The sequence below is a fragment of the Trichosurus vulpecula genome, chromosome 5, assembly GCF_011100635.1.
Source record: "Trichosurus vulpecula isolate mTriVul1 chromosome 5, mTriVul1.pri, whole genome shotgun sequence".
Lineage (NCBI taxonomy): Eukaryota > Metazoa > Chordata > Mammalia > Diprotodontia > Phalangeridae > Trichosurus > Trichosurus vulpecula.
In genome coordinates, this window is record NC_050577.1 from 21,042,698 (window position 1) to 21,064,067 (window position 21,370).

The following is a 21,370-nucleotide window of genomic DNA, read 5'->3' on the forward strand; positions in this document are numbered from 1 at the left end:
CTGGTTTTCATCTTGTCTGTGGGGCCCCGGCACAAGGAGGGTCTAGTCCTCAGCCGGCACTGAAATGCCTCAAGAAGCCTTTCCTGATCCCCCCAGCCTTTAGATGCCTCTGAGGGGGCCCCAAGTTACCCTTGGCATGTCATCTCCCCCATTATTACCCCACAAGTTTTGTGAGAGCAGGGACCTGTTCTTTGTCTCCTCACTGCCTAGCCCAGTGCCTGGCACACAGTTGGTGTTTAATAAATGCTTATTGACTTGACTCGTGGGGTTGGATCTTGTGGGGCAGCTAGCATTTTCTCATCACTTCTTACATGCCAGGCATGGCATTCAGTGTTGGGGACACAGGCCCCAAGCAGGCCCTGCCCTCAAGAAGCTTCCGTTCCAGTGAGAGACAGGCCTGTGTACCGAGTCCCAGGCCTGATTCTACGGCATTATTTTCGTGATGTTCCCGGACCTTGGATTCTCTCATCTCCCCTTGTGAGAAGGGACAGAACAGAGCCTTGGGCCAGTCAGGCCTTCAGTGATTCCCCCAGCCCCTGGGCACAGGCAGCTTGGCACCGGCCCTCCCTTCCAGTGGGCGATGATGATTCCTTCCCCAGCTGTTGGCATGGGGAAAGCCCTTACTGGGCTCTGGGAGCCGTGTGACTCTTGTTCCCTTTATGACCAAGTAATGCGTTGTTTGGTTTTGGGGATTTTTTTTAGGCAGATAGAATTGAACAGCTGTGAAAATGGATCCTTAAATACAGAAATAAGCGATTCTGAAGAAACCCTAATTAAAAACGAGAGCCCCTTACATATGAAGCCCACGGAGAAGGGGAACAGCTTGTCAACTACAGAAAATGTAGAAGACCATTTAATAGGTAAATATTAATACTGATCCCTGAGGGGACATGAAGTGGAGAGGTGGGGGTCTATGGGTGTGGAATTTTGTGCACAAGAGACCCAAGTGTCGATTTGTCTTTCTTTGTCACAAGAGAAGGCCTTAGTTTCCTCATCTCCAAAATAGGGGGTGGGGAGGCCAACCAGATGATTTCTGGGGTACCTTCGAGCTCTAGTTTTGGGGGTCCTGTGATTCTCTCTTCTTTAATATCGGGCCTAGATATTGATGAGACTTCTGTGTGGCCATAGACTCCCAGTTATCACAGCTCCATTGGGCAGGTACAGGGGCATCCCATACCAAAGCCTGTACTTTGGAGGGCTTGCTGTGTACACAGGTACGTTAGTCCATTCATACAGGACTACCATTGAGACTTTATAAAAAATGGTTTCCCTCTTTACCTTCCCCAGAGTAGTTTTGTTTTATTAAAACCCTGCTTTACAAACAGGTCAGAAATGCAAAGCTTTGAGATCTTAGTTGTCATTCAAAAAAAAAGAAAAGCGAACCTGGCCTGAACCTCCCAGCTTCATTAGGTCTGTTACTTATTACAGAAGCAAGAAACAAGAGGAGCACCCATTTGTTTGTTTTTAATAATAGTTTTACTTCATAAATTTTGTTTTTACATCACTTTGGTTTCCTCCATATCCATCCCCATCCCCTTCTTCCGGAGAATTTTTAAAAAGGAAGAGGGAAAACAAACATTCAGCAAAACTGTGAGCCCTTGATCCACACCTGTGCACTCCCCACACCCGTCATTACAAAGGCATAGGATATTTCCTTGCTTCTCTTCTTGGGGAAGGAGCAGTCATGATTGATGGTTATGTTCCTCTACTTTGAAGTCCAAAGTGATGAAATTGAGGATGATGGAGAAGGAGGTACAGAAACGCCTCCTGAGAGTGACGTGGAGCCCCCACCGGAACATCCCACGGCAATGAATCCTGTAAGTGAATCTCCTGGGGCACACCTGGAAGAGGACAAGGAGGAGGTCCAGACTTTCTTCAGTGCCATGAATACAAGGTATTAGCCCATGCCACGTCAGTCATGGTAGCGGGAACCCCATGCCTTCCTGCTTTTCTCGTAAGCAGGGATGTGGGTGAATGGATTTTGCAGTTTATGACCACAAGAGAATCTTGCCAGAAGAATAAAGATAGATGAGACTCGGATTTTGAGAGTGGAAACTATTTATATCCTCGGAAGAAAGCTAAACTTTCTAACAGGCTAGTCTTTTGGAAGCCACTTTTTCTCTGGTTTTAGGCAGATCCTTAATGTTAAGGAAGGGAGGGACAGGGCAGAAAAAAGGATTTTTTATCTGTGTATCCGTTAAACGAATTAAGTGTGGCCATGTGAGACTCAAGAGTCCTTCAAGAAAAGATTGTTTGTGCTGCCGGTATACTGCCGGTATAGACATTTGAGCACAAAAGCGCATTTATTTATACATCCACAATGTGACAGAGTGGACTTACTCTGTGCCAAGAAGATCTGCATTTCCATCCTCTCTCAGGCTTGCTGTGTGACTCGGGGCCAGTTGCTTCCCTCTCTGAGCCTGCTTCTGCATCTGTGAAATGGGGATGGTAAATGTCTGTCCAACTTCCAGGTGTTGTGAAGCTTAAAAAGAACAAGCATTGATGAAGCACCTGTGTGCCAGGAGATGAGAATGTAAAGACAAATGGGAAGCAATCCCCGCCCTCAGTGGGCACAGATTACCCCTCTACTGGGGTAAGCCGGGCAGGGCAGTGGCTAGAGCAGTGGGCCTCCTGAGTTCAAATCCAGCCTCAGACACTTAGTAGCTGTGTGACCCTGGGTAAGTCACTTCAACTGTTTGCCTCAGCTTCCTCAGCTGTAAAGTAGGGGTAATGTAGATCCCACCTCCCAGGATGGCTGTGAAAACCAAGTGGGGTGACATTCAGAAAGCACTTAACATGGCACCTAGCGCATAGTAGGTACTCTATAAATGTTAGCTTTTATTGTTGTTATTAATTATTTTTATTATTGCTGGAGGAAAGAAGAGAAATTAGGAAAAAGGATGGGCTTTTACTCTGTCAGATTTACCCGTCAGGAAAAGAAGAACAAGGAGTACTGGGGTCTTTAGTTAACAGAGGTGGGAATGTGAACTCAAGATTTATTAAGCACCTACTGTGCTATGGAAGCGTCTGTATTCTATTTGGGGGAAGATTAAAGACAAAGTCGACGTGCACAGTCACTTCTGGAAGGGAGGGCCCAGCCAGGGGGCAGCTGGTTAGTGATGGGCCGAGCACTGCAGAGGGCACAGTGGAAGAGCATGCAGCCTCTTTGTGCGGAGGGATTGCTTCATCAAGTGCTTCTGTATCTCTGGCACCGAACACGGTGCCGGGCACAGAGCAGCCCTCAGTGAATGCTGGTGGGTTGATGAGAAGTGAAGCACCATAGGGACTGTTTCTGCTGTTATCATCCAGATGCACTTCTCATTCCTTCCTCCTCTCTCTTCCCCACACTCTCAGCTTTAGCGACATTGAACTCCTGGAAGACAGCGGCATCCCCACCGAAGCATTCTTGGAGTCATGCTACGCCATAGTTCCGGTTTTAGGTAAGACGGGCCGGTCGGCCTTTGGTTTCTCAGTCGAGGGTCTCGCTGCGGTCTCTGCCCAGGAGAGATGGTCTGTGGGGGGACCCTCTGGCAGCGAGAGATGACTGACTGCTCCCCGGCCACAGCTTCACCTCCTGCCCTCCGCAGACCCAGGTCGCAGGCCCCTTCTTTGTCATGGGCTGCTCTGCTGAAAAAGCGGCTTCTCCATGAAGAAATAAAATAATGATCTCCAAGCTGAGGCCCGAGGCCTGCGGTCTGGTCTGATGGGAAGCCGGAGAGAAAGACGGAGCCCTCAGAGATCGCCCCGGGGCTAACGTGGAGGGGGGCACAGAGAGCTTGGAGCTGGTTTGGTTTTGGGTTTGGTTTCTTTTGTTTAATTTTTGAGCCCGAAGCAGAGGAACAAAACTACAGCCAGTATAGAAGTTTGTTAGTTTGACGGAACTTTGGTGAATCTCAGATTTCATTGCAGGAGGTCACAGGCCTCCAAGGCGTCTCATCTCCCTTTTCCTGTAAGGCCCCCATAAAGCTGGGGTCTGTAGGCCCCTGGATGGATAGATAAGTATGCATTGGCATGGAAGCACTTTCCTTTGTGATCCCAAACATTCTTCTGAGAAGGGCCCATAAGCTTCGTGAGACTGCCAAAGGGAAGGGGGGAGAGAAACAGTGTGCCAGGCACCGTGCTAAGTTGGGGAGTGCCAGGGTGCAGCCTGGGCTTGGTGGCTGATGGAGGATGGACGGGAGTGGGGAGGGACCTGAGGTCGGCAGCTACTGCAGCGTCCTGATGATGAGGTGAAGGGTGATGTCAGAACAGAAGGGGTGCACACAATCAGGACACCCCAACAAGGCCTCTCACTGGCTGTGAAGTCAGGGCCGGAGTTTAAAGGCCTCCCCTGATCCTTACCCATGTAACCCTGAGTGAGGCACTGCCCCTCTGGTCCTCAGTTTGCTCGTCTGTAAAATGAGGGTGTTGGACTAGGTGACCTGAGAGCCCTTCTGTCTCTAAATCTGTGATCCTGTGAGATCACAGGTCTGAACAGAACCCCCCCCCCCCCCGATCTGCCTTACCTTGTGGTGTATTTACCTGTATACATCATGTTGTCCGACATTTTTCACCTCTGTCTCCAGAGCCTCACACAGGCCTTATATAAAGTACAAATATGATGGACGTTCATGGTTTGTTTGCAGTAGGCGCTCAATGAGTGCTCATTGAATTGTGATGAGCGTGCTGGAGGCCTTCCTTCTTGTTTCTTGGGTATCTCAAGAATGTTGGTAGAGCATCATGGATGCCTTTCGTTCTCCATATACAGCCTTGCCCAAAGGAAGTAAGAATTAGAGTATGCGGTTCTTATGGGGAAATTACTCGTTTATTTAACCAGCGTTTATTAAGTACCTACTGCATGCCAATCGATGTTTTAGGCCCTAGTGACACAAAGACAAAATGGGAAAAAAGGCCTCTGGCCTCAAGGACTTTACATTCTATCACATGGAGAAGGAGACAGCTCAGAGATGGATAAATAAGTTAGTACAAAGACGTACAAAGCATGGGGGGTAGCAGATGCATTAACAGACATGAGAAGGGGACATCCCCTTCTCATCAGCAAATATCGTGTTCTGTGTTTTTGCTGATCTTCCTCGATTCAGGTTTGAGATCCATCTTCCACGTGACTTCCTGGATGTTTAAAGGAAGGTTACCCTGATGTGAAAATATGGATAGAGGGGCCTAGAAACCTCTGTGCCTTTTCAGATTTAGTCCTTCTGGTTCGACCAAGAAACTGAATTCAGAACAATGTAATTAGTTGGGGAAAGTGGTAGGATCCAAGCTCCAGGGCCCAAAGCTGAGACATAGGGAAATGAGGTAGATTGCTTGGGGTCATCTGGCAGCATGAGTGTCAGGATTTGAATCCAGGACCCAGGACTCCAGGAGTCTTTGCTCTTCACCCCACTGCCGTCTCCAGAATCAGTAGCCAGTCAGACAGTGGAACGTCAGTCCCTTGAGGGCAGGACTCTGTGGTCTCTGCATCCTCAGCCCCCAGGACACCACAGCTGCTCTCTGAGCCAAGGAGGCTTGAAAATGCCCCTAAGTCAAAAGAAAAAACATAACACATTTCCCATCTCTCCTTCTAGACAAACTCGGCCCGACAGTCTTTGCTCCTGTTAAAATGGACCTTGTGGGAAACATTAAGGTGAGCATGGTCATCCCTCACCAGCTGTTGTTTTAAATAAAGGAAAAAGAGCCCTGTCTAGGGAGCCCGAGGGCTGGGTGCTTGGGCTGTGGCTGAGTCACTAACCAGCTGTGTGACTCTGGGCAGATGCTTGCCCTCTCTGGGCTTCAGATCCCTCACCTTTAAGAAGGGAGACCAGGGGAGCCCACGGGTGTCCCTGCTTTAACATTTTGTGAACATGACTAAAAAAATAAATAATTTTAAAAGTATGCTCTGTCACCTAAGAAAAATACGGACACGTCCTATATTGAAGGGGTGGAAAAATGTCTCTATTTCGTGCCTGCAATGCCATACACTCCCGAAGTAGGTGTTCAGCAGCTAAGCTTTCATTTGTGCCTGATGTGAAGGGTGATCACTGCTTACTTGTGTGACTTTCTTGCCGGTTTGTTGATCTCTAGCCTCCATACTTTTGCACAAGCTGTGCCTGATGCCTAGAGTGCCCTCCTTCCTTCCTTCCGCCTTTTATAATCCTTAGATTCCTTGAAGGCTCTGCCCAGGTGCTGCCTCCTTGGAAGCATGTCTTCATCCCCTAGTTAAGAATGCTTTCTCCCATTTAAAATTACTTTGTATTTGCTAACATACATGTGTTGTGTTGAATCATCCAGTAGAATGGAAGCTCCTTGAGGGTAGGAGCCTTTTTAAAACTTTTGAACGTTATGTCTCCAATGCAATGTCTGGCCCATGACAGGTATTTAATTGACCCGGACCTGTAATTTTGTCGTCCAAACTGACCCCCGCCCCCATTTGACAGAGGAGGAAACTGAGTCCTACAGCAGAGAAATGTCTTGCCAGCAAGTGTCTTGAGTCCAGTGTCCCCAGGGCGGGGCCTGTCTTTCATCTTTAGCTTTGAATCCACAGTGCTTGGCACACAGAAAGCCACTTACTGTATGTGTATGGCATTTCATTGCAGATACCACCTGGGGTTTTTCTCTTTTCACATCCAGAAGTGAATCCATGAGATTCTACTCCAGGCCCCCGCTGCTGCTGCCCGGCTAGTGTCTACACAGCGAATTAGGGCATTATCCCTCAGGGAGCACAGAGAGGCCTGGACCTTCCAGTGGCTTCTTCCATAAACCAGCTATGTGACCTTGACTAAGTTACTGGACCTCTCTGGGCTTCAGCCTCCTCACCTCTAAAGCGACCAGATGACTCCACTTCTGATGCTCGAAAGGAGCCTTTCCCATCTGGATGCAGAGGCCTGGAGTGCTGGGGCCAAGGAATGTGGATTCTTTTGCCACCCCCACCCCCCCCCCACCCCCGTACTGGGGAAAGGGGCTTAGTAAAGGCAGATTGGAGCCGCTGTTCAGCCCCAGCATTGCTCAGGAGCCCTGGGGGGACAGGAAACAGTTGTTTGGGGGCCACCTCTCAGAAGCCAAGTCCATGCTGAGTCTCCCAGCCCTTCCTGTCTCTCAGGTGACTGAGGGAGATCTCTGCAAAGAAAGCCTCAAAAGCCCAGTTAAGCAGAAGGAAGCCATGGGGTCCTAGACCTTGGGCTGGAGGACCTCAGACTCCAAGCCCCTTCTTTCATGTAGAAGGTTAAGTGACTTCCCCAAGATCACACATTTTATATAATTTTAAACCTGGTTTAAACTTCAGCTTGATCATCCTGAGGTCTTAGAGTGGGAAGGGAAGTCCTCGAATCTAAAACCCTTATTTTAAGGATAAGGAAAGTGAAACCAGGGGAGGGGAGGCTTCCCAGGGTCATACAGACATTAAACATCAGAGGTAGGATTTAGACTCAAATACTCTGACTTCCCCCTATACCTTGGTGCCCAACCTGGCCTCATTTTACAGGTGAGGAAGCTGAGCCCATCGAGGTTGGGACTTTTTGAGGCCAGGTGGACAGAAAGTGGCAGGGCCAAGACTTGAACCCAGGTCCCTGAGGGTTCTCCACACCACTTCCCCTAGCTTTCGTTTCTTGGCAGCCTCTTTCCTGCTCCTTCTCGGCACCTACACTCAGCTTCCCGTTTGGCTTGGGTTCCGTCACTGATGTGCCCCCCTCTCTTTTCCTGCAGAAAGTTAATCAGAAGTACATCACCAACAAGGACGAGTTTACCACCCTCCAGAAGATCGTGCTGCATGAAGTGAGCGCCGACGTGGCTCAGGTCAGGAACTCGGCCACGGAGGCCCTCTTGTGGCTAAAGAGGTAAGGAGCGGTCTCTGGACAGCCCTGCCGGGGCCCTGCCCTTGAGCTGGTCTGGGAAGGCTCCTACTAACCAGGGGCGGTGCTTCACACAGGACCTGATTCACAAAGGGACTGTCGGCTCTGCCGGGTTGTAACTTGAGACAGGGCTTCATGTCAGTTCCACATCATTGTCCCTCATAGGGAGTCAATCCCTTAACCAACAGGCTCTTATGTGCCAGACCCCAAAATGGAACCATCCCTGCCCTCCGGGAGTACACACTCTGAGGACTTGGGTTTGCAGGGTAGCTCTGGTACTTCCTGCCACTCTTCTGGGCCTCAGTTTCCTCCTCTGTCAGATGAAGGGATTGGACGAGACGGCCTGAGGTCCTTTCCAACGTTAGATCTGAGTCCCTGTGTTGTGTGTACTCAGGAATGTCTCAAGGCTCCTTCTGGCTTGGAAGGGCCCATGATCTTACAGCGTTGGTTGGGTCACCCCCGGTCAGGGTGGGCCCTGACCCCAGGTTACGGAAGATCCTATCAGGGGGCTTCCCCAATTTCCACGGAGTCATCGAGGGCTGAGCCACTTGCCAGCTCGAGAACCAGAAAGACTTCTCTTGCCTCGCCCCGCCGCCCGCCATCCACATCACGGCGGCTCACTGCTCTGGCCCCTGCTCCCTTCGCCTGGCTTGGCTGACCTCACGTCACTTTCGGCAAACGGGTGGGACATAACAGTGATGCCGGCTAACATTTATACAGCGCCTACTGTGCGCCGGGCGCTGCGTGGACCACTTTACAAGTATATCATTTGATCGTCACAACAGCTTTGGGAGGTGGGAGCTTTAATTATCTCCATTTTACAGTTGGGGAAACTGAGGCAAACAGATTGACTGGCTCAGGATGACGTAGCCAGTAACGTCTGAGGCTGGATTTGAACTCAAGTCTTCCTGACTCTGGGCCCGGCACTTGATCCGCCGCACCATTTCGCATGTTGTTCATTCATTTTTCAGGCGTGTCCCCATTTGGGGCTTTCTTGACAGATCCTGAGGGGTTTGCCATTTCGTATTCCATATCATTTTACAGATGAGGAAACTGAGGCAAACAGGGTGAAGTGCCTCGCCCAGGGTCACACAGCTAGTGAGGCCACACTTGATCTCAGAAGGATGACTTCCTAACTCCCAGCACTCTGTCCGGGGCAGAGAAACCTGCGGCCTCCAGGTCACATGTGGCCCTCTAGATCCTCAAGTATGGCCCCACGCTTGAGGACCTAGAGGGCCACATGTGGCCTCTACCCCTGCCACTGTTAAATGCATGTTGGATTGGAGGGTTGGACTCTGCGGATTCAATCCCATTGGTTACTAAACTGTGAGCCTTCTGTGCTTTTTAGAGCTCTTCAAACCCAAGACGGCAGTGACTTAGAGCAGACAGGGCACTCCCTATAAGGCCCAGCTCAGGCCCTTGCTGACCGTGGGACCCTTTGGGCCCCGCATCCTTTATCTGTAAAATTAGGGGGCTGGGCTAATCCCAGAGTTGAAATGGACCTCCAAGGCCATCCAGTCCACCCCATACCTGAAGACGAGCTCCCTGACAATGTCCCCGGCCAATGGTCATCCAGCCTCAGCCGGCACTCCCAAGGCCGCCAATTCCTCTTTGGGGTCACTGTCTCTGGGAGATGTTTCCTCCCAGCAAGCCTGAACTTGCCTCCTTTTCTGGAACCAGACAGAACCAGAGAACCTCCAAGGCCCCCCCTAGTGCTGATAGCCTTTGACCATCAAATGCTCCATCCCCATGTTTTATTTCCACCACAGAGGACTGAAGTTTTTGAAGGGTTTCTTGACGGAAGTGAAGAACGGAGAAAAGGACATCCAGACAGCCCTGAGTAAGTTGGTACTGCTTTGTTTTTAATTTTTTTATCATTATTATTAATCACAGGGTGATTGTTGGTGGAAGGGAGTCTGCATTTCCAGACTGGGTTTATCACTTAATTTGCTTTCTCAAGACAAGAATCATCAGGTACATGATCTTGGATAGAAATAATCTGGAAGCTTTCCCCTCCCTTCCAGTTTGGGGGACCATTTCCTTCATCCTTCCTCAGTTTGTCCATGTGACTTCGCAGTGGACAGGAACACTCATATTTTTAATATAATTCTGAGGCTTGACCTCTTTGCCATGATAGAAAAGCCCTCTCCACCACCCCGGTGCTGAACTGGCTTTTATATTTGCTATCTTGCACTGCCTCCTTCTCATCCTCGTTAGGTGCATTTGTTTAATGACTACAAAAACGTTCCCCACGTCTGTGTGATACAGTATAGTTAGGAAGGCAGCGACCTTTTATTTTAGTCTGCGTCGACTCTGAGGACCTCTCCAAAGCGGGGCATCTGCTTCTTTGTCTTTTCTTCTGAAGGCAGATTAAAGGATTGTTTGCACAGATGGTGGACGCCTTGTGGCCGTGGAGATGGGCAGGATGGCAGAGGAGATGGTCCTGCCTGTGGCCTCTGAGGGCCCTCCCAGCTCTGGGATGCTGATGCCGATGAAAAGCAGCCCCATTGCCATTGGAAGCTTTTGTCCGGGACACTGAATGAATCTGTCTGGTGCCATTCCATTCTGGGCTGCAAAGAGAGAATCAAGGCAACCCGGGCCTTCAAAGAGCCTAGGCCGAGAGCTGCCTCAGGACTTCCCTGGATCTGGGGACATGGTTAAGTTTTCATTTTGTTTCGAGGAGCAAATGGTTCATTTCTGCTTTTCTAATCCAGTTGGTGGGATGTCCTTGAAAAGTCCTGCTGTCCCAGGGACCGTCTCGCCTCCCTTCAAGTTACACGTCCCTAATTCCTTCAGCCATGACTAAGCTTGAACCCCTTCGCCATGCTGATTGCCCTCCTCTGAATATTCTCCGAAACGTGAAGCCGGCAGGGACCCCAACTCTCCAGATGTGCTCTGACCAGGGGCTGTCACTTCCTTAGTCCTGGAAATGCCGCCTCCTTTCAGTCATTCTGCAGAGATCAGAATCAAAGTATTTGTGTCCGTAGAGTAGCCACTCACAATTCTGGGACTCAAGGCACATCCCCCTCCTGTAAAAAGGGCCTCACCACCCACACGAATCCTCAGCATTCCTATACGTCACTAACAAAGCCCAACAGCGAGAAATAGAGAAATTTCATTTAAAGTTACAGTAGACACTATAAAATATTTGGGATTCTATCTGCCAAGACAAACCCAGGGCCCATGTGAACACAATTACGAAACACTTCTCACACAAATAAAGTCAGATCTAAACAAGTGGAAAAACATCAGTTGCTCGTGGTAAGGCCGAGCTAATATAAAAAAATGACAATTTTACCTAAATTAATCTGTTTGTTCAGTGCCATACCAATCAAACTACCAAAAAATTATTTTACAGAGCGGGATAAAATAATAACAGAATTCATCTGGAAGAACAAGAGGTCCAGAATATCAAGGGAATTAATGAAAAGAAATGCTAGGGAAGGTGGCCTGGCCACACCAGATATTAAACTACTCTAAAGCAGCAGTCATCAAAACTATCTGGTACTGGCTAAGAAACAGAGCGGAGGATCAGTGGAATAGGATAGGAACACAAGACACAGCAGTCAACAACTACAGCAATCTACTCTTTGATAAACCTGAAGAATCCAGCTTCTGGGCTAAGAATTCACTTTTTCACAAAAACTGCTGGGAAAATTGGAAAATGGTAGGGCAGAAACTGGGCACAGATCATATACCAAAATAAAGTCAAAATGGGTTCATGATTTAGGAGTAAAGGCTGATACTATAGGCAATTTGGGAGAACAAGGAATAGTTTACCTGCCAGATTTATGGAGAAGGGAAGAATTTATGACCAAACAAGAGATAGAGAGCATTATGAAATGCAAAATGGATAATTTTGATTATGTTAAATTGGAAAGTTTTTCTACAAACAAAGCCAATGCACCAAAGATTAGGAGGGAAGCAGAAAATCGAGAAAGAATATTTCCAACCAGTGTCTCCGATAAAGGCCTCATCTCTAAAATATAGAGGGAACTGAGCCAAATTTATAGGAATACAAGTCATTCCCCAACTGAGAAATGATCAAAGGATTTAAACAGGCAGTTTTCAGAGGAAGAAATTAAAGATGTCTATAGGCATATGAAAAAATGCTCGAAATCACTACTGATTAGAGAAATGCAAATCAGAACAACTCTTCGGTACCACATCTCTCCTGTCATATTGGCTAACGTGCCAAAACAGGAAAATGATAAATGCTGGAGAGGATGTGGGAAAATTGGAACATTGTTACATTGCTGGTGGAGTTGTGAACTAATCCAGCCATTCTGGAGAGCAATTTGGAACTATGTATGCCCAAAGGGATATAAAAATGTGCATACCCTTTGACCCAACAATATCACTTCTAGGGCTATATTCCAAAGAGATCATACAAGTGGGAAAGGAACCCATATGTACAAAAATATTTATAGCGGCTCTTTTTGTGGTGGCAAAGAATTGGAAATCAAGGGGATGCCCAGCAATTGGGGAATGGCTGAACAAGTCGTGGCATATTAATATAATGGAATACTATTGTGCTATAAGAAATGGGGAAGATACGGACTTCATGATAACCTGGAAAGACCGACATGATCTGATGCTGAGTGAGCGGAGCAGAACCAGGAGAACATTGTACACCATTACAGACACAGTATCTGCGATGACTAACTTTGATAGACTTGGCTCTTCTCATCAATGCAAGGTTCACAGACAGCTCCAAAAGGCTCATGATGGAAAAAGCCAAGTTCAATGGGAAGGTATATGTAGAACCTATACTGAATTCCATGCCATCTTGGGGGGAAGGGGGGAGGAGAGAGAGGGAGAGAAAATGTGCAACTCAAAAACTTGTGAAACTGAGTGTTGTAAACTAAAAACAAAAAATAAATTTAAAAAAAGGAAGGGTCTCACCAATGCCCCCCGCTTGCCATCAAAGAGACCACTTTTTTGTTCCAGATAGAAATTATCATGCAGCAGCATGCTGTAGTGGAGAGAACGGAAGGCAGGCCAGAAGGAGACAGAGACTCTCAGGACAGCTTTGAAAGTTCCATGTTGAATGTACATAATACTTAAGAAGAAAAGCATACCCTGGGTAAAAGAGTCACAGCTTCCTGTACAATATTTTCCTCTGTTCTACAGAGTATCTGCAAGTGCTGGTTTTTAAGTTTAGAATTTTTTCTTCAATGGAAAGAAAAAAATTAAAATGTACAGAAGAGAACAGAGGGCAGGCCAGAAGGAGACACAGGCTATCAGGACAGCTTTGAAAGTTCCATGTTGAATTTATCACATGCATGAAAGGCAAGATCTTCAGAAGAAGGAGACTTGGGTGCTGAGCCTTCAATCAAGTCATGCCTTCCTTCAAGATTCCTCTCCGCACTAAGACCCTAATGTGATTGAGGACTAATAGCCTCCATCCATCCTGCCCTCCCACACTTGTCCCATGTTACGTGGGTCTGTCATCCAGCCAGACCAGGTTACTTGCTCTTACCTAAAGTCAGTGTCTCATCTCCCACCTCCCTGCCTTTGCCCGGGCTGTCTCCTCCCCTCTGCCTCTCAGAATCCCTGGCTCAGATTACTTGCCACCTCTTATAGGAAGCCTTTGCTGACCCCTCTCGGCTGTTAGCATTCTCCCTCTATAGACCGGCACCTATGTATGCTTTTGCTCTCACCATGTAGCCTTGCAGTAAAGTGGAAACTCCCTGAAGGCAGGGCCTCATTTTTTTTCATTTTGTGTTTTTGTTCTCTGTGCCTTGTACATGGGGCACATAGCCCCTTCATAAATACTTATCTGATGGGATGGTCCTCCGGAAGTCCTTCTCCGGTGTTTGTACCTGTTAAATCTGGGTGCTGAGGTTTACTGTGTCAGCTCAGCTTGGATTTCTCTGCTTCATAGCCACTTTGTCAGCCTGAGGGCCTTGACCCACTTCCAGCTGATTTAGAAAGGGCAGAGCCTCCCCTGGTGGCCCAGCTGTCCCAGCACCTTAATGGGGAGCGAGCCCTTCAACCCATTTTACAGATGGATAAATGGAGGCAAGGAGTGATTGAGTTGCTTTCCGAGGGTCACATAGTAAGTATTTGTGGTAGGATTTAAACTCGGGGCTTCCTGACCCGAAGTCCAGCCCTTCATCCATGCTGCCCCTGAGCTGCTGTCTGACGGATAGAAAGAGCCTTGCACATTGGGTCTTACAGGTACTTGTCATTTGATGTTGCCTCCCCCATTTGACTGCGAGCTCCCTGAGGACAGGGGTGGTTTTGGCGGGTATGTACACGTAGTAAGCAGCTAAAGAAATGCCTGGTGACCGACCGATTGGTCGATGTTAAATATGGCAGCAAACACAAATGCGAGAAAGGGCCTCCTGGACCGAGGGAGGACAAAAGAAGATCTGCCTGCCTGCCCCTCAGTCCATCAGCCTTCGCGGCCTGGCCAGCTGGCACAGCTCACAGAGGGCGGCCGGAGGCTGCCCTCGCTTCCCCCCTCCCATCGCCGGCCTTTTCACAATTTAAACATTTCTACCTCCTCCATTCTCGTCAATCAGCAAACGCCGGCAGTCCTCTTTGTAAAGTACTTAGAGGCGCTTAATAAATGCCTCTTCCCTTATCCCCTCACTGTGTGCCAGGCGCTGTGGGAGCCAAAAATAGGGAGAAAGTAGCCCCTGCCCTCCAGTAGAACTCATCCCTGTTTAAAACAGAAAAGTTCAGTCACTCAGGAAAAGCAAACCCCTTGGCCGTGGCTGACAGCGTACACCTCGCTCTGCACCGGGAGTCCACCGCCTCTCAGCAGACAGGAGCAAGGCCAGCGACGTCGCTCTTCATCAGAGTCCTGCGTCTTTCATCATTTTTACCTGTTGACGTTTGTCACCTGTTTCCGGTGTGGTTTGCAGAGCGCCGTTTTTGTGCTTATTTCAGTGGATTTGGGCCTTTCCCTTAAGGCCCCCAGCCTGAGGCTTCCTCCCCCTCGTGATCTGCCCCGGTTTTATTGAACCAGACCCTTGTCCTGCTCGGGGAGCGGCTGGCGCGGCTCCTTCAGTCAGAGGAGCACGGTCCCCGGGCGCCTTGGTCCGCGGCCTCGCCGCTGCCCCCGTCGCTGCCCGTGTAGACGTTCCTAGCTGCGTCGAGGGATCTTTTTCCCGCAGGCTTTGGATTCTTCACATGTAAGAAGGCGCCGGTTTCGTTTCCGCGCACACTTGCACGGGCGCACGCCTGCGGAACATCAGCCTCCGCGGAGAGTTTCTCACAGTTGTTTGTGTTTCTTTTTTAAAGACAACGCCTACGGCAAGACGCTGCGGCAGCACCACGGGTGGGTGGTTCGAGGCGTCTTTGCGGTAAGTAGCCGTTTCAGCATCTGCTGTGGGCCCTGAAAGTGACGGGCTCACGATCAGGATCTGTCAGGGGCTCAGGGAGCTGGGGTCTGGGTGGGGCGGCTACCCCAGACCGTGGCCCCTCCGTGTCTCGGTAGGGGAAACCTAGACTGAGACCCAGCGGAGACCTTCTGAGGGACCTGTGTTCAAATTCTGCCTCGGTCATTACCTGGGTGAAGTTGGATGAGCGCTCTCACCTCCGGCTTCAGGTTCCTCCTCTTTGAATGGACAGGGCCCAGGGTCTTGTGTGTCCTGGACCCCTTGGGCAGTCATCCGGTGACACCTATGGACCCTTCCCAGAATCATGCTTCTACAAGCATAAAATACAATACACAGGGTTACGTAGCCTGTGGAAATCAAGATAGAATTTTTCCCATCCAGTTTCATGGACTCCCCCTAAAGTTGATACACCTGCCTCATGGGGGCGAAGGACCTTCTGGCTCCAAATCCCCGGGGTGCAGGTACAGATAAGGAAACAGGCCCAGAGCTGTTTAGTGAAAGAAATACACCCAGAGTCGTCATACAAACGGGAAGGCCCACGGCACAGTGGAAGGATGGCGGTGTTTGGTAGCAGAGGAATTGGGGCCAGATACCAGCCCTCTCGCTTCCTAATTGTATGACCTGGACAAGCCTCTTTCCTGCTCTGGGCCTCCGTTTCTTCATGTGTAAAAGGAGAGGGCTGGACTGTGTGATGGCCAAAGTTCTAATCTATAATCGATGAATGTAGCTAATGAAATCACCGATGACCATTCCTGTGGGGACGTGGCCCCCCAGCCCTAGAATTCCCAGCTTTGTCATGGTGAGTGGGCAGGATTTCAAAGATCTCAGAATCACAGAAATGGAGAGACAGAAGGGGCCCTCAGTGGCAGCCAGTCCAGCCTTTAGATGTCAGAGATGGGTGAAATCCAGGGGTCTTAGCCTGGAATCTGTTAACTTGGGGTTTTCCCTCCATCTTTTGATAACTGTATTTCAGTATAACTGATTTCCTTTGTAATCTGATCTATTTTATGTACTTAAAAACCTTTTTGTGAGGAGGGGCCCCTGGGCTTCACCAGACTGGCTGTGGGACAGTGGGGGGGTGGGGCCATCATGGCACCAGAAAAGGCCAAGAGCCCTTGATTTCGATGGGATTCTGGAGTCTTTTTCATCTCCAGGATGCAACGTAAGAGCACAGAGGATGTAGGGACCTGGAGGAGGGGAGGGAGTCTCTCATCCTTCCTTTCTTCCCCATGTGAATTCTCAGATCCTGGATTTTCCCTTCCTAAGCATAGAATGTGGTTTTATGCATCAGGGGAAAGACAAGAGAAAGGAAAAAATTGTCTAGCAGAGCGCGTGCGCACACGTGTGTGCGCGCGTGCGTGTGTGCACGTGCACGTAGATCCATGAGAATGCATGTATCTATGGATGTCTGTGTGTTTGTGTATGTCTGCTTGTGTCTTTGTGTGAGTGTGTATGCATTCTGTGTCTGCATGTGAGTGTGTGTATGTATCTGTGTATGTGTGTGTAAATGTGTGTGTGCATGAGTATGTCTCTGTATGCGTGTCTGTGTGTGTGGGTGTCTGTCTATATGTATTGTATACATGTCTCCGTGTGAGTGTATGTGTGTGTATCTGTGTCTTTGTGGGTGTGGGTGTGTATCTGTATGTGTCTCTGTGAGTGTCTGTGTATGTGTCTCTCTGTATGAGTATGCCTCTGTGTGTGTGTGTCTAAGGGAGCGCACATGTTCATGTTCCTTTATCTTCCAGCTGGCGCTAAGGGCAGCTCCATCCTATGAAGATTTCGTGGCGGCGCTGACCATTAGGGAAGGGGACCATCACAAAGAGGCATTCAGCCTCGGGATGCAGAGGGACCTGAACCTTTACCTGCCAGCTATGGAGAAGCAGCTGGATGTCCTGGATAACCTGTACGAAGCCCATGGTCTGGAGTCTGATGAAGTGGTCTGACCGCCATGGCCCAGCTCCTCCTCACAACTTCAGGGAATCACGCAGGATCCGATCTTGGCTTTCCAAGGCTTGTTTCCATCAGCCTCCTCCTTCCTTCCCCTTCCCTCCCCCCGGGACAGTGGGGAGCAGGCAGAGCCCCCGCCCTTCTGTGTCAGAGCCCCTGGTGGCCATGTATCTGTGTGTCTAAGGACCCAGGTTGTATATCCCAGTTGTGAGGGCATGTAGGGCGCCGGGTTGTCCAGGGGGCCCTGGCATGTGCTCTGACCGACCATACGAGTCCAGAAGGTCAGCCCTCACTGTCCTCCTCTCAGAGGCCAAACTGGGTGTGAGTTCTTTGAAGAGGATTAGCTTTGGCAGGGGCCATTTGCGCCTCTCCCAGACTTCAGCTAACAATGCTTTTGAGATGATTGGAAATGGACGCTAACCAAGGCGCCGTCCCCCTTTGTTCATTTCTCCTCTTTGACCTTCTCTGTGGATGCTCCCTTGGTTGCTGCCCGGAGCATTCTCCATGTATCCAGGGGCGGAGACCCTTGGAGGACAGCCCCTTCCTCTCAAGATCACCAAACTGAATGGCCCTGTCCGAGGGGAGGTCAGGAAGAAGCAGGAGTAACCACAGCGGTCATCACAGCTCACCTTTTCGTAGCGCTCTCCCATGACCCAGGGCTTCCCCCGCATTCTCTCCTGGAGTAATATAGGTGCCATATCCATTTACAGTGGAAGAAACTGAGGCCATGCTTGGAAAGCAGTTGACCAGACTCCCAGACCAGGGTGCTAACTGGAAGGCAAGGCTTCCTTAAGAACCTGGAAGCCTTCACTTTCAACCCAGTGGCAGAGAGAGTTGGTCTAGGAGCTCGTTTCATTGGGCATCCTAACCCCTTCCAAGAGCAGGCCCTGCCGCTGGTACAAGAACCTCTTCGTGTGTCCTGGTTGATCACACTCAACAGTCATCAACCCAGAAGAGCCTCTGTGTCTCTGCAAGGCCCTGCATCTTCAGAAGGGCAAGGTTTGATGGGCATCCAAAATGGAGACCTATTCTCTTGTTAGCGTGAGCAGGTTGAGGCCTTCTCTCTCACACAGGGTAATTACCAAGCAGATGTGCTCCCCAATGCGTGTGTTTCCCTCCCAGTTTGCTGGCAGGTGAGCCTCACAGAGGCAGCTTGGGGACACCAGCCGCACAGCTAGCAGAACATACCTCCAGGGAAACATGAGCCTCCCCCAGACACACACACAGTGCCCTCCTTTTCTCCCAAAGCTTCCTGCAGAAGGATAGAGTCCCACTCGGGGCAGGTGGGTGGGGTTTTCTAAACAAACAAGCATGAGTTTAGTTTAAAGAAACTCAGGCCTGTTCCTGGTGAAGCACCAAGATGCTGAAGAGAAGCTGCAGGCTTTTAAGGATAACAGAGACAACAGCCACCAAAACGTTCCTTGTTTTGTGTTGAAGGATCTGTCTCTACAGCTGTGGAGCCTGGGGGCAGTCCTGCCTGGTGGGAAGCAAATAGGCCAGAAGGGCTGGCGGGAGAGAGAGAGGGACAGGCAAGAATTTGGGCTTCTCGTCCATGCCTTTCCCCCACTGAGGGAAAGCTCAGCTCTTGGCTTCTCCTTTTCTGAATTTGGAGGGTTGTTTTGTGCAATAGGAAAAGATGAAGGAGACAGACATTTTCTACAAGCATCCTTATGTCAGCCCATTCTCATTCCCAAATGAAACTGTCCATTCACACTGTGCTGGTGCGGGGGAGGCTGAGCCTGAGGATGGCCTTGGGCGCAGCCCAGGCTCAGCTTTCCCAGGGCTTTCCTGTTTGGGCACTTTGTGCATGCTGCCTTCAAGCACCTGACTGTTCTCTGAGTAGAGGAGCTTTGAGGTAAGCAGTGAAGACCATGGATTGAGTCTGCCAGGGATAAAATGGGGGAAATATGCCCACCAACCTACAGAGGCAGCATGGTGTGGTGTATGTGCAGAAAATTTCAGGGCTCCAAGGACCTGGGTTCAAGCCCTGGCTCTGCCACTCACTAGCTGTGTGACCCTGAGCCAGTCACTTCTCCTCTGAGTATCTCAGTTTCCTCATACGTAAAGGGAGAGGGTTGAGATAAATCATCTCTAAAGTCCTTTCTAGCACCAAACCTGTGATCTGTTTTCCTCACCAGCACGAAGGAGGGTTGACTGAGGCTCAGGACTCCCTGGATGAAAATCATCTTTAGAAACACCTAAAAATTCTGCCTAACTTCAGCTGAAGAAAGGCCTGGCTCTCTTCTATCTTTTTAAAATATATATATATATATATATATATATGAATCTATAAGGCTTCGTTATTAAATTCTCAGTTTTAGTTGGGGACAGTTGACTTTCCATCATTGTTCATCATGACTGTCTTGGAGAGTGAGAGACAAGTCACTAGCCAGCTATGCTGCTTCTCCTCCTCCTCATCCCACCAGATTTCTTGGACCTCTGACCAAGCCTCGGCTTCCCAGACTGCCTTTCACTAGTTTACATGACTAATAGATCTCATTAAGTCCTGTGATTCATTTTTTCACAGACATTCAGCATCTACATTCAGGTCACTGCAATCATTTTCTTGGACTTGGCTTATATTTTCTTATTTTGAGAGTGTCAGTCTAGGAGAGTGATGGTTAATGACTATCATTCCACCATCTTGACAATCATGGGACCCGGCTCTCCAGAGCCACCACTTTGGGACAGTGATAGCATTGTTTCATCAGAATTACTGTTCCTCAAAATATTTCAAGAAATATTCAACGTCTTTAGCACCTGCATCCAATTCTCACATCCTCGATAGTCCTTGAAAGATGGACTTTATCATTGGAAATAGCCAGAAGTCATCCGGAACTGTATCTGGTAAATAAGTTCGATTTCCTGGGTAATACCATTGGTAGTAAGATTCAAGGGGTAATGAGAAAATTAAAACTCATTTTCTCACATCACTTGCCAGCTCTCTCCCAAGGGAATTCCAAAAATCAAAGGAACCGCTTGAGGCCTTTCCTGGTCCGTAGATGTAACTCCGAAGGGTTTGCACGTAACAGAATCCTGTAAACGTGGTCATGGGCACATTCCTATTAAGTAGGAACTCCTGGAAAGATTATTCACCTTTACTCCAATTAATGGCATGCATTAACCCAAGAGAATGTATTCAACTACCAGTGTTCAATGTAGCATCTTCAGTGGTACAGGGGAAAAATTTAGAGCAAAGAGCAAAGACCATGATGAGATTTACCCATGTTAACGGAAGTGAAAAGCAGCTTTGGTCAGAACTTCGTGGTGACAGAAAGATTAGACCAATACCAAATGGCAGGGAATCAGGCTTTCACAGTATCGCAAGCAGTGATGAGAATTTCCTGAAGTATTTTGGGAGCCCTCAGCTCCTAGGAATGTACTTATACCTTATTGTGACTCCCACCACTGGGGGCTCGTGGAGAGAAGACAGTAGCTTGGATGAGCATGGGCTTTCCTAAGCAACAGGGCTGAATTGCAGCATCATCACACAAGTTAAGTGGATTTCAGTATCTTTCTGAAAGATATCCAAAGCAATCCCTTTAAATATTATTCCTAAATTCTTAAGGCCCTCGGAGTGGCTGGGGGGTTTCTCCCCAATATTAGTCTTTAATTTTAAAATTTAAACCAAGTATGAGCTGGAACGAAACTTTGGAGGTTATTTTGTCCAATTCCCTCATTTTACAAATAAGGAGACTGAGATCCATTATTGATTTGATTACTATCGAAAATTTAGGTTTTTTGGAGATATAGAACTGGTCATAGTTAATTGACATTAATTGGAAATCTTGGGTTCTCAATTTTTATGTATGTCGTAGACCCCTTTGGCAGTCTGGCTAAAGCTTATAGATTGCTTCTCAGAGTAATTGCATCAAGTAAAATATATAGGATTTCCAAGAAAACCAGTTATGTAGAACTACAATGGTATATTTAGGTGTTAAAAAAAAACAACAGATTCACACCCCCAGGATAAGAACCCTTGCCATAGGTAGGTGCCCTCAGCTTGCAACCAGGCCATCCGTGTGTTCTGTCTATGCTGGGCCCTGTTAAGAAATGACCTCAGTCTCTGGACTGTTCCGCTGGAATCTCCTAATTGCTCACTCAGGGTTTTTTACCTATCTGGAGTCTAAAAGCATATTTCCCCTCACCCAGCCACTTAATGGCATTTTAAGGTTTATTCCAGTCTACTGGGGCCCTTTGCTGGTCCACAGCATTCTCTTCTAAGGTGCTGATCTCCATCCTCTCAGA

The 21,370-nt window shown here is 48.7% G+C and overlaps 1 protein-coding gene across 1 annotated transcript in view; it reads left to right on the forward strand.

The window, feature by feature from the left end:
* Positions 1-17,430, forward strand: part of PLEKHA8 (pleckstrin homology domain containing A8) — a 45,869-nt gene extending 28,439 nt beyond the window's left edge. The window contains exons 7-14 of the mRNA XM_036761079.1: positions 703-860; positions 1,717-1,894; positions 3,355-3,440; positions 5,565-5,623; positions 7,678-7,808; positions 9,593-9,663; positions 15,078-15,139; positions 16,921-17,430. Of these exons, the coding sequence (XP_036616974.1) occupies positions 703-860; positions 1,717-1,894; positions 3,355-3,440; positions 5,565-5,623; positions 7,678-7,808; positions 9,593-9,663; positions 15,078-15,139; positions 16,921-17,118 (943 nt within the window). The 3' untranslated portion in view covers positions 17,119-17,430. The remainder of the gene's footprint in view (positions 1-702; positions 861-1,716; positions 1,895-3,354; positions 3,441-5,564; positions 5,624-7,677; positions 7,809-9,592; positions 9,664-15,077; positions 15,140-16,920) is intronic.
* The last annotated feature ends 3,940 nt before the right edge of the window (positions 17,431-21,370 follow it).